Here is a 16,415-nt window from a genome sequence, read left to right on the forward strand (position 1 = left end):
TTTTTTTTTTTTTTTGTGGTACGCAGGCCTCTCACTGTTGTGGCCAGTGAGAGCTGGCCGTTGCGGAGCTCAGCCTCCAGTCGCTCAGGCTCAGCGGCCATGGCTCACGGGCCTAGCCGCTCCGCGGCATGTGGGATCTTCCCAGACCAGGGCACGAACCCGTGTCCCCTGCATCGGCAGGCCGACTCTCAACCACTGCGCCACCAGGGAAGCCCCGAAATTATATCATATTTTAAAATCTCTTTGTTATTCTTTCTGGATGAATATTTATTTTACTAAAATTTGAGATTAATAAAATTAGTAATAAATTATGCTAGGAGTTCCAGCATTGATATTGGGAAGAAAAGTAAGACATATATTTTACAGGCAATATTAAATTCAGTGTTATAAGTATTTCCTAGAGCACATTTGATTGTAATCATTTCTCTATAAATTAATGATTGTTGTCAATGCCTAGTATCCTAGATTATATGTTTTGCTGTCATGTCAGATGTATGAGGCAACGTTAGCTATATAAAAGATGGAAAATCACAGTGAGAATATGATCAGACAGTTTTTGCTTTAGCAAGAAATGAAATGGTATTCTCTCCTTACTTTAAACTTGAGTAAATTTCTTGTCTTTAAAATTAACCTATTGATAGCATAGGCAAGAATTCTTATCACAGTGCATAACAATTACTCAATAACTTTATTTAATCTTCAGCAGTTACAGTGAACAGTACAAGCCAGTACATGAATAATGTACTTTACACAGAATAATGTCTTCATATCACATTATCAATTGCCATGTCATATTTAGAGAATTATTTTTTTAGTGACAAGATGAACTAAATGTATTTATATACATTTAGATTTAGAGATTGTCAAGTCATAGGATGCATTTGTGCAAATTTGATAAATTCCTATTTATTTGTGTTAATTTTAAAATGCCACGTCTCTAATGTTTAATATATTTTCTATACCGATATGCTATATGGTCAGTGAAGAGAATATCCTCTGTGGCTTATCCTCAGGCTTTTAAAAAGTAGATGGAATGCAACATTGCCAGTTTTAAAATGAAAGATTACATATTTTTCCAAGTAGTAGATGTTTCTGTTGTGGCTATTTTCTCAGGTTAATAACTTCTGTTACATTGAGCAACTATATTTGAAATACAGTCTAACAAAATGTGTATTCATCTTCTATTAAATTTATGTTCAAGAATATCATGATGAAATATCTTCTTAAATTTTAAAGTATTTTCATGTTTTTATAATTTTGGAGTGTTCTATGGATTAATGAAATGGAAATTAATATCTCTGAGGGGATTAACTATAACTAAGTAAAATTAGATTATTATAAAGCAGTGGCTTAGAATAAGAGTTTATTTCCTTTTGAATATCAAGGATTACTTTTCATTAGATTCTCTGTTTTTAGTATGCATTTCTTGGTAAATATTTTATTATCACAATAGAAGGGCATTTGTGAAGCACATACATATATTTTGTCCCATCTCTTCTTTCTTAGCTCAGGTCCCTTTTCCTCCAGAAAACTCCTTTTGTGCCACCACCTGCAGCTGCCCCTCATTTCAGTTTTGCTTCCATGGTGTCTTGGGCATTCTGAGTACAAAAAACACTGCAGTGTGGTTGACTTGTGATTCAGCTGTGATCTCCAGGGGGAAGAAAGTCGGTTTCTGCCCTAGCACTGGGCAGAATAGTAGTAGGCTCTCATTATGAATAAATTGAATTCATGAACAAATATTAGGCAGTTAAGCTCTTTTTCTTCTATGAAACCTTAGAGAAGTTATCTTAAAAAGAAAAAAAAATCAAAGCAGAGTTGATCAGAATTAAATTTCAATCACATCCAGATGGTTACTGCCTACTTAGCTAAGACATCCAGTAACTCTAGCTACAAGGTAGATCACGTCTGTGTACCTTTCTCAGCAGTGACTTCCTTCTCTGTCTTCTCAGCTTCTATTTGGAGCATTATAGCCTAGGGTCTGCTCTTACTTTAAAATAAGCAGAGGCCTCACTTCAGTACCTAAGATCCGTTTTCAAATTTGTACAACCTTCGAAATCCAGAGTGGCTAAATTGTAGTCAGTACAGTGTGATGCCTTGTGGCTACTCTTGAATGGCTTTCTAGATTTTAGTTGTTACCTTGCAAATGCCCTTCAGTTTGGGCTTGGCCCAGTACCTTTTCCTTCCTGAGTCCAGTAAAGAATTCTTTGGAATGTGGCCTGCAGCTACCACAGATAAGTGGCAATCTATTCCTTGACAAATGGAACAGATCAGAAAAACAACTTCCCAGTAATTTCAATAGGAAGAGCTGCCAACTCTGACATATTTTTATATAATAGCAATGCACTATCTGTACCTTTTATTGTTATAAGACACAGTTAGGTAAAACTATCCTCATTTGACTGATGAAGTAACTGAGCATCAGAGTTTAAGTAACTTGCCCAGAATCACATTGCTGTTAAAGAGACGTCAGGATTCAAATGATTTATAGCTCTAATATGTGTACTCTTAATCTCTATACTATGTCCAGAGAAGATTAATTTTGTGTGGCAATTTTTAACAAAAACCTGATACTGGGAAATGACATGGCACAATGGAGGGTAAATGAAAACACCCAGAAATACCAAGGTCTTTCTATAAGTAATTCATTATTGCAGAATGAGTAGTAAATGCCAGATAGGAAGAAGTGAGATTTCCAGCATCCAAACCCAAACCACATTTTGTTAACTATGTAGACAGGATCTGTCACAGCTTCTACCATTATCTAATGAGGCAGCATCCAAATGGTCATTGAAGAAGTTAAATAAACTCAGATTACTTTCTTTTAATTATTTAGACTCTATCTGTACAAGTGGAAAATTCACCTGATTTAAAGTTAAAATTCTTAAAGCACAAATTATGTGTTCAAATTAAAATATTCTCTAAATATGTCCCTTTAAAGGAACAGTCTTGTTTTCCTGGTCCAAGATTATATTCTGAACACAGTTGCAACTTAAAATTGGCCAAGACACTACAGAAAGCAAGAAAGATGTTAAATAACACTTAAAAGCTCACAAGTTTATTAGCAGAACTCTCACAAGAAGAAAAAATAGCAAAGTTTTGGCGTGCAGCTAATTTCTCTCAGTGAATTCTATTTCCTTTTGATCCAAATTATAAAATAACCTCTGGCTAACAGTCATCCTCAGAATATGGACTATCAGTGAAGAGCCTTGTTTGTTCATATTTACATCTTGAGCACTCTACTGGATGTTGGTTAAAAGGGATGATTGCTTGATTTTGAGTCTACAAAGAAGTGGAGATTTGATAGGGAAAAAAATTCATTGCACCACATTTTCTCAGGAATGGTCCTTCTCACACATGCCTAGAGAAAGAGAGATCATGGGTAGAATGACAGCAGAGGGGGTCCGAAGCAGGACCATTAGTTCAACTCATTCAACAAAAATGTACTGAGCACCACATGTCTTAGGTAGGACTTGGTCCCTGGAAGTTGGAAGATGAATAAGAACATGGTCTCTGTTCTTAAGGAACCATAAAGTCACAGATAAATAAGACAGGTGAAAAAATAATTGGCAGCACAATGTATTAAGTGTTGTACAAGCAAGAACTGAGGAGGAAGTCATTAAATTCATGCACAGTTACCTAAAAGAATGATACTTTGATGAGTCTTTTAAGATCAATGAGCATTTTCCAGGCATAAAAGGGGGTAATAGGGCGTATGAGTTTGAGGAAACAAGTGTTGACTCTGAGAATATGTAAAAATGGCATCACATTCAGTGAGTCTCTAATGCAGGATTCAAAAAGGAGAGGAAGGTAGTATAATTGGAGTATAGGTTATTACAGACTGTGAAAAGGGGGCAGATTGGATTTGTGGGTTTTGGTTTTTTCATCTTTTTACTTTTCTTGTGTTTAAGTAAGAGGTGACGAGGTCCTGGATCACTATGGCAGAGACAGGAGAGAAAGTGGAGCAGAGAGATTCTAGAGTGATGTTGGGGACGGAATCAATTGTACTTGGTGACCAAGAGAGTGTATTGCAAGTGAGAGGAAAAAGCACTTTGAAAATGACTCTATGTTTAACATTCTGATTGCATGGCAATCATTAACTGAGCTAAGTAATTTAGAAGGATGGGAAAATGCTATAAGAATAGGGATGGAACAGATGGTGTAGAGGGCAAGAGAAGTGGTGCTCTGACAAACTCTGAAGAACCTAATATGGAAAAGCCAGGGAAGGGAAACAAGAGGTAGGACAGTCCAGGTGAAACAAATATCAAAGCAAATCATTGGTCTCAAACTTCTTTCTAGATTTTATATTTCTTTCTTTCTTTCTTTCTATATTTCAATATCTTGAAAACTAATTATGTTATTTTAAGCATATTAGTATATCATCATCAATCAACATCCAAAAGTCCCTCTGTATAAAACACACTCTCACGAGTCATGGAGACACAAGGCACAAGTCTTATGGAGAGATAGTCAATAATGGCTCCCAAAATTTTATAATGAAATGCCTGGGAGAAGACTGATATTACTGGTTAGAAATATAGATGTTGACAAAAGAATTTCAATTTCCACTCAGAGTGAGAGAATTTGATTTGTTCAGTATAAACAAAATGGTTTCTTAAAGCATTCCCCAGAATTCCTGTTGGTTAGCAAGGAGTAACTACTCTGTTGATTTTTTAAAATAAACTCCTTACAGACATAATGAAAGTCAACCTTCTTTTTTTTCCACTTTTTTTAACCTAAAAAGAATTTGGAAAGAATTTAAAATTTCAGGGTTTAGCACCATGAAAACATGACTAAGAATGAGCCTTCTGGAAAAAAAAAGAACTCTGAAAAATATATAAAAATAACAAAAATTCCACGTAGATGCCATCCAAAGTGATTGGAATTATTTTATATCTTCTACTGAATAAGCACAAACTCTTAGAAATCCTTTGGAGTAATTAGTGTTGATTTCAGCCAGTACCTCCTTACATGTTTCAGACTATTGTGAAAATAGCTGAGAAATTGTTTCTTCTGTGAAAGTACAAAAAGAACATTCAGTTGATTTTGATCCTCTTAATAGTTGTGAAGATTCAATGAATTCAGACTGTTTCTTATAAGAACTTCATGTGCATGTGGAAAAACAGAGAAGCACCAATTAATCCTTGCTGATAGATGGATGACACTGAATCCTACAGTAAGTAGGGGGCCTACAGTAAGGCCCCGAGGTCTGACAAACAAATGAGTTCAGGATTATATTAGGGACGAAAATCTTAAATAACAAAATACCACCTCAAACAGGTGAGTCATTCATTTGTCATAGCCCCAAAGTAAAGATGAATCAAGAAAAATCAAATGGGACTTCTGCTCTGGTTTGCCCTGGGAAAGCTTCCCAGGTATTTGTGACTCTGAACCACCACATGAAACCAGTGGGGGACTAGGATCCTTGGCTGTTGTGACATGGGGGTGTTTATATACTGGTAATAAAATCCAACTCTCAACTCATTACATTAAGGAAAGTTGGACCACTGCATTGTCTGGCCATATTAAGAAGGATTCATGAAGCATCTTTGGGGTAGAGAAAATAGCACTGGGCTTAGAACTAGGTTTTAGTTCAATAACCAATTTTGCCTTGTGCTAGGTCAGCAAATCTGACTCTTAGACCTTTAATCTGCAAATGAGGATAATGAGACATACTTGTATTATATATGAGACATACATGTATTATAAGAATGTATATGTATATACATATTATAATATATATAATATTATATTAATATAATATTATAATACATATTATAAGAATGTACATGTATATATTGTATATATATATATGAGACATACATGTATTATAAGAATTAAACAAAATAACATGTTGCAAAAGTTCCCTGGACAGAATAGGCACTTAATAAATTAAAAAATAATAATAATCCATCGAACAAATATTTGTTGAGGACATGCTGTAGACCAGACTGTCCAGAAAACTTATGAATAAATGATTTAAAGAAATATTATTATTATTCTTATATCATAGCTATCTGTACATTTAAATTTTTGGAGTTTTCCTCACAGAAGAGGATTTGATTTAAAAGGAAAACAGAGGTAATACTTAAATTGAAATTAATCTGCATCTATACTTTGATAAAACCTGACATGTGAATTGGAAACCACCCCCAGGAAGGCCAGCTGGGTGAATGATGGCTGCTAGTTCCGTCCCACAAAAGAGTCACATGAAACTGGATATAGTTGCCACTTTGGGGCTCACAATGCCAAAGCTTAACAGGGGCTTTTCTGTGTCATCCCATCCTCTCATCACTTGAAAAGCCTGCTGTTCTAAGCAAATTTAAAAGGCAAAATACCTATCCTTTCCTAGAACTGGGGAATGATTTGTCCCACAAATATTGGTACTAGAAATAGGCATGCAAATATGTGTCTGCTAAAAATACGTCATCTCTCCTATAATTTTAGGGATGCCTGAACAAAATAGACCCTCCATGAATAAATAGTCATGACATCCAGGAGCATGATAGACTAAACCTTTTTAGTTCTATGGTCTCACCTACAAGCAAACATTGTACCCATCATGACCTTGAGCATTAGTATTAAAATCAGCAAAATATCCTTTACTCAAATTTATGTAAAAGAACAGCTATGAAAAATTTGGTGGGCTTTGTAAGAAGATATACCTGCCTGCTTCCCTTTGTTTAGCTTTCTTTAGATTATATACACTGATAAGTTTAAGGAAAATTGACTGTCATGTCCAACTAGTTTTACTCCTACTCTTCATTGTCAGTACTGCAAAACACCAGTTGTTCTCCTAAAAATGTAAAGTGGCAAAACTACAGAAGAAGCAAGTATGTCTGTGGGGGATGTAGGAGAGGTTCAGGGAGCAGTACTTCTTCTTAAGTAAACCTGGTAGGGTATGTGTCTGTAGCTCCTGAAGTTGTCTAGGAAGTCTTAGTCATAGACGTGTTCAACTGGGCCCTCAAGCCTAGCACTAAAGAGGAACCATTAGCCTTGGCATGGAGCACACACAAATTTTTAAACTTTTTCTCTGGCTCTACTTGTTATTGCTTTGCCTCAAAAACTGATTGGGGGAAAGGCAAGGCTGGGGCAGTGGAGGGAATAATTTAATATTTGTTTTTATGAATATTGCAAAATAGAATGAGCATCTGAAAGTCCCCAGGCTCTCTAAATTTTATTGATGTTGAGAAAAACTGATCCCAGTCCTAGTTTGATGCATTCCACAAAACCAGGGCTACCCAAGTAAGCATATTCTGCCAAACAGCTATTTCCAATACCAAATGCAAAGATGATCTAATAAGCTGGCTCTGGTTGTTTGTGAATAAGAACTTGAGTGTTATTTGTTAAAGATTTTGTATAAGTTGAGGAAAAAATTAAACCCATGAAATGCATTATATGTATGTTGAACATTTTATAGAATAGGAGAGAGTTCTGAGTCTCTTATGTCTCATCCCATGCTTAGGGTATTCTCATATTCACTATATAATAATTTTTAAATGAACACACTAAATTTCATATTTCAGATTCACAATTATCAAATGGCATTTACTATGTATTTTTAACTTTTTTTTTTCATTTAATTATCACAAATACCCTGCTGTGGAAATATTGTACTCCCCATTTTCCAGATAAGGAAATGGAGGCTCTGAGAGGTTAAGTACCTTGCGGAGGTCACACACTCAAGCGAGGGCAACAGTATTCAAGTAGAATTCTTTCTAATGCCAAGTCTCAAGCTTTTGTGAAAATCTTACCTTGCATTTCTAAAAAAGTAGGTAAACCAGTTTTAAAAGTCCTCAGAATTATAGTCTCATCTTGCCCCCCAATTATATCAGAATTAGGTTATTTAGAATGTGTTTGTTAGCGAATGGACTGTTAGAAGTTACTTTTATATTTCCCAGCAAATAATTGGTCATCACTCTAACGGAGATACTTGATCCTTTCTCAAAGAAGAAATGCATCCTTGTAATCTCACATTTCCTGATAGGGAAAGGACCAGAGTAAGGAAAATATATGACTGCCAGGATAAGCTGTCAGCAAACCATACACCCTTGCCAAAAAAAACCAAAAACGATTTTGTTTGACATATGTGTTTATAATTGCCAAGTAAGTAGGAGCAGCAAGATTAGTGGGTTTCACCAGTTTGAAAAAAAAAACATCATAGCCACTACCACTTATATGATCAAGCTTTTAATGTATATATATATATAAACACATATCAACTTTATCATAAATAAGGGGAAATATAACAAATATCTTTGCAAATTTTAGGCTCAATGCTTGATATTCTTGAACACATTATGGTTTGCATAGAATCATAGACTAATGGCAATGCTAGGAACCTAAGGAGTTATAATATTGAACCCTATCATTTTACAGAAGGAAAAATCCACAGCCTTGACAAGTAAAATGGCCAAAGATCACACCAGCCTCAGAGCCATATTTTGAGTCCAAATATTCTCTTTTGCCCAAAGTTACACAACTAGCTATTGACAGAACTGCAAATAGGTCTTAAATTATCTTTTTTTCTTCTTCTTCTTCACATAGCTTAGTATTTTGCTATCTCAAAGAAGCATAAGGAGATAAAATTCTCAAACACAGAATAAGCAAGCTGATACACATAGACACTATAATATAATAGATATCAAAGGCCAAAAAAATCATCAAATATAAAAAGTCTTCTGTATCTCAAAGAAAAAATCCATCTTATTTTCTGATTTCTCTTTTGTTTTCTTTTCCAGAAACTCTTAAAACCGATTGGGGTAAATATCCATAACTCCATTTTGTCAAAGGCAGGTAGTTATGCTTATAATAATGGATTTAAAATGGAAAACTGTAACAGCATTTTCCCCAAGAGACCTATTTGAAGCAGAGCCAACTAACTTTTTAAAGAGATACGTCTTTTAATTCTTAATATGCATTAGACAATTTATAAAAATAAAAATTCTGATATATGGCCCAAAGAAAATTTTAACATTAACCTCACTGAGTTACAGAAGTTTTATTCCAAATTCTATACCAGTTTCTAGTCAAGGGTAAAAAATCGTGTGGGAATCAGGAAAAAGGTGGGGGGGAATCATGAAAAAGAAAATATGAAAGGGAGAAGAGACGTATAAGATAGAAATTCCAGAAATGAATTAACCAATAACAAATCTATAATTGTTTTGTCTCAGACATTCTGTAAAATCCCAGTGGTCAAGACAATTTTGAAGTATTTGTTTTTGCCTCAATGGCTTCACATCCTTTAAGTGTTAAGTCCTGCAAGAAAATTAGAGTACATGAATTTTTAAAAAATTTTCTTGGTCAGAAAATTCATTCATACATTAAGTTATATGTCAGTATCTGAAAGTAAAAAGCAGCTCTTCCTCCTTTAACTTTTGTTTTCACCCATTTCTGCCACAAAATTTAAGAAAATAAGTGCCATTTTCTCACTTAAACCTCACAATAATCTAATGGGTAAATGGACACAAATAATTTTCCAAAGGGTACACAGCCAGTAAATGATAGACCCAGAATTGCCAACGGGTCAGGCTAACTCCAAAAACAAAGCTTGTAATCAATACCTGAGATCAGAAACTGTTGATGTTTTCTTAAGCGACCCTCCTCCTTGGCCACAGTGATTGGTTGAGGGATGGGAACCTGTTCCAAGCTAGTTCAATCACACAAATGCACTAATTCAGCCACAGTATTGGTCTGAAAGTATGTATATGACTCAGACTTTGCAAATAAGAATCTTTCCTTGAGAGTTTTCTCACTGGAATTGGAGTAAAAAAAATATCATCTCTTTGATCTTGAGAATGTATGATTGTGAACTTGACTCTCTTGTCTACCTTGAGAAGTCAGTCTGAGAATGTGAGGCAATCTGCAAAGGAAGAAGACATGAAAGTCAGAAATGTGGCAGACACAGGTATTCAGTTAACTAGCTCTAGTTGTCCCAAAGCAGTACAAAATCAGCTTTTTCTTCAGTTGAGCTCCAGTTACTTAAAACCAAAGATCCCAGACTACCATGTCACAGAGGAGATCAACTTGAGCTATACTACTACAGAAAAGTCCAATATGCCCCATGTTGATAGGTGAAAGGACATTTCAGGAATGTTTGTGATCTAAAAGGACACAATGTGTGACTAGGGAATAGTAAGTAGACATACAGGTCTCAAATGTAAGTTGTCTGCAGGGGACACCTGCTTTATCTATTGTTTTGCTTGTTTTTTATCCAACTACTTTTCAAAAAATACAGTGTAGGACTGTATAAAGAGATGAACAATATCAAATGTAGTATGAATCACTATCATTTACAGAAGTTTTCTACCAGCTATGCACATTTTGAAGTGTGCTACATAAAGCAGCTGTTTTCAAACTGTGATAAGCAGAGCCCTACACATTGCCTGGAGTGATGGGCTTGGGGGAGTACAGGTACAAGCATGAACATAAAGGAGGCAACAAATCTGTGGTCTCCTGCCCCAGGCCCATCTTTAAATAAAGTATCCCCTCTCCCTGCTTGTTCAGTAAATGGGCTTCCACATATGATTGTTTCTGAAGAAAGGTTATGCTGCTAAAATATATCTAAGAACCATTGATATACATCTTCTCCATACTCACAATAAAGCTATGAGATATATTACCCCTGTTTTATACTTGAAGGAACTAGGGCCTAAAAATATTAAGGAACATGCTCAAGATGACCTAGCCAATAAAAGGCAGAGGCAGTATTTGGACTCTTGCTTTCTTTGCCTGGCTCTAGAGCCCCATTACACTATTCCCACTATCCCCTTACATCTCCTGCTAGGACAGTGACCTGCTTACAGACCCTCATATTTGCCTGTTTGTTCTCAAAATCTAAACAACCAAGGACCAGTTACAAAGCTGTAGTCTGATAGATAGTCGGACTCCCTGTAATTGACTGGATGTAACAAGGAAACGTACCCCAGAGCAGTCGTGGAACACCACTCAAGTGGGAAGGAGAAACATCTTATGTAAGGTTTGCGTTCTTACTGAAAAATCCAGAGGAAGGTCTAAGGGAAGAAGCAATCAGTTCTGGATCAGTTGCTGTTTCTACGATGAGGGCAGGAGTACCAGGAATTAACTAGGGTTGGGAGCCGTCTCAAGGGGAGAGTAGTTTAGCAATTGCGTGTTCCTAATAAAAGATGCGAAGTGTAAAGCAGGTATGGAATAGCACTGGTAACACAGCACTAGCCACTCAGTGAAGGGGTCATTTGTGCATTTGCCAGCTGCTGCATGACCTTGGCAGTGTCTCCATTTAAGTTCAAGTTGGCACTATCTGTGTCTGTCATACTACTAACCTGAATAAAGGCAGGTGACTTTGCTCTTTTTCCCTCTGAGCTGATTTTTTACTCTCAATCCCAAACAGACTTTTACTCTTATGTTTCTCTAAACTTGCTGCTATCCCAGCAGGAGTTTTATTGAATTCGACAAATTTCAACATCAAACACCCACTGATGTGTACCTAACACACCTAATATATATGAAACATACCCCTAGGCATGGGGATCAATCATCTTATCAAAACGCTTTCTTCCCTCAGCCCAGGGTTATAAGGCTTTGAAGGAATCCAGAGTAACATCCTATCAAGAAAAGTTAGAGAACCCCTCGGGCTGAGCAGTAAAATAAGGCCTTTCTGATACTGCAGATTTTTAATATCATCTCTGATAAGAGATGCATGTCACAGTGGTTGCCTTTGTCTTCTTTAAACCCCTGTGTCCTACCCCTTCACTTTCTCTCCCACCTTGTGTTCTGCAATCAGAAAAGGTTCAGGGCTTTTAACTGGAAGAATTATTCATATTATAACTTTATGGTTCAAGAACTCACTATATGCTGGGCTTGGTATTAGACAACACAGCTGAAAATATGATTTGGATATATTCCCTGTCCTGAAGTTGTTCAAAATCTAGAGATATTAACAGGTGTGATCATAAACATGACACCACAAGGAGAAAATTCCAAGTATTAATAGTAAACAATAGCAATTTGGATTGGGCCATGGTATCTAAACTTAAGCATCAGAAAAGGGATTCGTATTAAAAACTGACTAGAGTGGCTGTCTATTTAGCATAAAACCTGGAGAGATTGTTAAGCACTGCTTAACTTTTAATTAAATTTCTCTTCTCAATATATAACTCCCTCTAGAGGAATCCTTCCTGAGGGAAAAACAAATCTGGGCAGTTTAGGTTAAAAAAAGTCAAGAAATCCAATGGAAGAGACATAGTATTCTAAATTGGCCTTACATTTGTTCTTATAGGCAAAAGTAATTAACCAGACTGATGACTTTTTCATGTTTGATATTCAGTAGCTATGTGAAAAGAAAAATATACATTTACTACATACCATGTTAAGTACTGAAATTATGCTTGATATACATTTTGCTAGATGGAAAACCAATATATGTTTAAAACCCCTCAAGAATATAGGGATCCCACATTTAAAATGACTTTAAAATAGTAATTCAGTCAGGTCTCTAATTTGTGTTTGCAATGTGGAAGAGAATTGAAGATGACGACCACAGTTACATAAGCTTGAGCCATTAGAGAAATTAAATATAACACACATAAACATGAAGAGTTTATTTTAAATAAATCAAATATCCTGATGTTGAAGCCACAAATTATGAAATTGTGTTTGGTTTTCATACTAACACCAAAACTTCAAAATGGCATCCACAATTGACTAACCTTCTTTCCTTGGCCACAGTTTGTACTTAGCCAACCCACATATTCAGGCAAATACATGAATGTGTACCCATCACTGATGTAATTCGTGGTCAAAGACAGAGCGTTGCAGAGACCCTGCAGTCATTCTCAGACAAAGGTCTTCAGGAAAAATCATTTAAATTAGGTCAAACATTGAAAGCTAATGTTTTTCTGTGTGATTAAGGTTTATTATTGGTCATCTTATTGAATAAAATAATATGTGGGCTGTGGCATTGTTTTAAAATATCTGTGTAGAAAAATAGAAGGAAAAAATGCTACAAGAATAAAAACACTTTGAAACAGCTTAGGTGCTCTGCTTTCCCATATGTCATTTGTTTTCCTCCTGTGCCCTTGCCTTGACACTTTAAGTGCAAGATGTAATGTCCTAATGCTTTTCTAGAACTGGTACCTTTCCAAAGTTATCTGTAGAAAGTGGCAGAGAGGTAGAAAGAGCATGGGCTTTGGAGCCAGGCCAATCTGAGATCTAATCCTGGCTCTGCCTTCTACTGGCCACTGGCTTTGAACAATTCATTTTACCTGAATCTGAGTTACATAATCTATAAAGTCAGGAAAATAAGACCTGCTATCATAATCTATTGTATAAATGTCATAATACATATAAATGGCCAGTGTGGTGTCTGTCTTGTGGCTGTTGAACAGTGAACTATAGCTGCTGTAGAACAGCAGCTATCATGGTCATTATTTGTGTCATCATTGCTACCGATAATGCCGTTATGCATTATCATATAGAGGCTATAAGCAGTTACTCGAGGGCTGTTTATATAGTGCTTGCTGTTCTGCCCTCACTTTTACCTTCGCTGTCCTGCTCATTTCTAAGAACCCCTTTATCAGTGTCTGATAATGTTTTCTGTCTTATATTTTCCATGCAGCACTGAATGCTGCTAACAGGGCAATAGTGGAATGCAGGTAGACACAATCATCTTCCACCTTACAGGGAGTATGACTGTGCTTTCAATGACCAAATTCGAGAGAAATGGCCTTGAGTCTTCCTAAACTTAAGAGGAATTTCCAAAGAAAGGTCTATTTAGGCAACTGTTGATATAGTAGATAACAATGATTTACAGTTCCAAATTTAGAGAATAAACTTCCCAAAATGGACACAAATCGATTATATTTACAAGCTGTTGACTGTATTTTTTGCTCATTGAAGAGAGCACCTAATAATTGTGGAGAGTTGAAAGGAAGAGTGTACCTTCTTGGTCCCACTTTTCAGCCCTTTCTCAAGAATTCCAGTGAAGCTGGACTTGGACCCATAAACTTACCTGACCACAGGAAGAGCCCTTCTAGGTGGCATTCAAGACGTAATTTAAGTCTGTAGAATATTACATCATTTTTATTCTTCATTTACATAACATCTCTCAGGGCAATTGTTCTTTAGATAAAAATTTGAATAGATTATTTATTATTATCAAAAGTACATTTCTAAAATCATTGTGTAGAAGCCCCTAAATGTTTTAAAACCATTAGGATATGAAATCATGTAGGACCTTCCAGTATACCTATGATGTCATTGCCCCATGTAACATTATTAGCATTTTTGCTGCATCTCTTTATCTTATTTTTTCACAGCTTACTTACAATTTTTCACTTATTTATACATGTTTCCTGACCTAGTGCCTTCTGGTAGGAGTTTGGGACTGCTGGATCACAGGAAAAACAGAAACATTTGTGATCTTATTATCTTAAATGATTTATATGAACTTTTGGTATAAACAGTCCACACAGTCTCACACACAAAATCCTTGATCAAACATTTTTGTTTTTCTTAAGTCACTTAAGACTAAGTGAAGCTAGTATTTTTTTAAAGGAACCACTTGAGTTTCATGGTTACATAATACCCATAGCAGGGTAAATGAGCAACAGTGACTGTTATCAATGAAATAATATGCACTTTTTTGTTTGGTTTACATTATAGGTGCATCCATCCTATCACCATGTCTTCTTGGCTTCCTGCTGCCTGTCCTTGGCATCCTTGTGTACTTGGAATTTTGAATGTGGCATGACAACTGCTGCTCCCAGCCCAGCTCAGAGGACACCCTCCATCTCTGTGATGACTACAATTCCTTCCAAGTCCTGCAACTCCATCCTAAGCCAAATAAATTATACTTTAACAAATATCCAACTGATTTACAGCATATGTTATGACTGAGGCATTCAGGAACCCCTTCATCCAAAAGAATAAACTTTTAAATGGATATAAAATGATTTTTCACTCGTTCCAATATGCCTTATAAACCACTTAACCTAATTCTGTGACAGTTGCATGATTTAATCCAATGGGACAATTTACAGTGTTCAATTCAATACCATAGGCTGTAGAGTGAAAGTAAAATCACCATACACAGGTGCTTTAAATTTAATAACAAGTTGTGAAATATAATAGAGGTTGAAACGTTGATCGTATGTGGTAAATGTAAGAGTAATACAGTCTCTTGTACTATCCTCTCTGTTTTGGGTCCTGCATATTTTTGAATGGCCCCTATCATTCATGGCATTTTGAGTTTTCTTTAAGAAAAAAGTACAACTAAAGCATTTAACATAATTTCCAATACCAAAACATTCTACTGAATGAGTTGGATGATTTTGAATATTGAAAATCAAATTCTAGAGCTTACTTTCAGTATTCTTGTTTTGGAAGTAAGTAATTTTCTAAATATTTGGTCTTCAGAATCAGTAATACTTTTAAGTTAGTTTTTTAATAATAAAATTAATATACTACATGAAGTTTTTTTTTTTACTTTTGTATTCTACTCTGACATTATTTTATGTTTTTCTTATCATCAATTTCAAACCTCAAAAAATCACAGCTCTTGTGTTAGAGTATCATCATGTTGCTGTATTTATTCATACGTGAACTGATGAATTTTGAGAAGTAGAGTGCTTCCATTTTTTAATTGAGATGTGACAGTCTTTACACAGCTAGGAATAAATGACAGTTAAGTGAATATCAGAATTATCTAATATTCTAGTGACTTTGTTTTTGTGCTTCATTCTAAGTAAAACCTCTCTTTATTAAAGGTGTGGAATCAAGAAATCACCTGTAGCTCGGAAAAACTACAGTATTCCCTATTTTTTTTTAATTTAGTTTTAAACTCATTTCCTGCTTCAATGCAATACCGAAAACTGGCTATGAATACCAAATCAAGATGTTGCTAATGGTACTTTGAAGAGTATGCAAAACTGGAAGGCCGGGAGGAAACAAATAACGTGTCTGTCCAGTGGTCTCCCAAGTGTTGGTGCTTTAGGTTTTTATAAGTTGTGAAAAGGAAGATGCACATTTCTTCATTCTCCATGGTGTGCACGGAAATGTGTTTGAGTGTGGATGTGAAAGAAATCAAGTAATAAAGGATTAGCTGGCTTATGAAATAGTGCAATGTCTGATGCTTCAAGAGGTATAATCCTATTTTATTAGCACAACCTTGCTAGCTAATTAGAGATAAAATTTATCTTTTTAGAAAGGATACCTTATAGGTTCATAAAAAAAAATATTTACAGGAAGCAAAATAGATCTATTACTATTTTACCCCCCTTTCTTTAATTTGTATAATTTTTGTACTATATATCTATGTATAAATGTTTGGAGTTTTCATTATGAAAATACCAATAAATATTTCATTAGTTTACATTTAACTCTTTGTTATAAAATGAAACTTTTTAAAAATAAGTGAAAGGGATGATTCTCCAGTGGAAGTA

General features: G+C 35.4%; 1 protein-coding gene across 1 annotated transcript in view; it reads left to right on the forward strand.

The window, feature by feature from the left end:
- CNTN1 (contactin 1) overlaps positions 1–15,316 on the forward strand; it is a 257,042-nt gene extending 241,726 nt beyond the window's left edge. Inside the window, exon 25 of the mRNA XM_024740425.1 lies at positions 14,638–15,316. Within this exon, the coding sequence (XP_024596193.1) occupies positions 14,638–14,714 (77 nt within the window). The 3' untranslated portion in view covers positions 14,715–15,316. The remainder of the gene's footprint in view (positions 1–14,637) is intronic.
- The last annotated feature ends 1,099 nt before the right edge of the window (positions 15,317–16,415 follow it).

This window comes from Neophocaena asiaeorientalis, unplaced genomic scaffold, assembly GCF_003031525.2.
Source record: "Neophocaena asiaeorientalis asiaeorientalis breed wild unplaced genomic scaffold, Neophocaena_asiaeorientalis_V1.1 scaffold340, whole genome shotgun sequence".
NCBI classification, from domain to species: domain Eukaryota; kingdom Metazoa; phylum Chordata; class Mammalia; order Artiodactyla; family Phocoenidae; genus Neophocaena; species Neophocaena asiaeorientalis.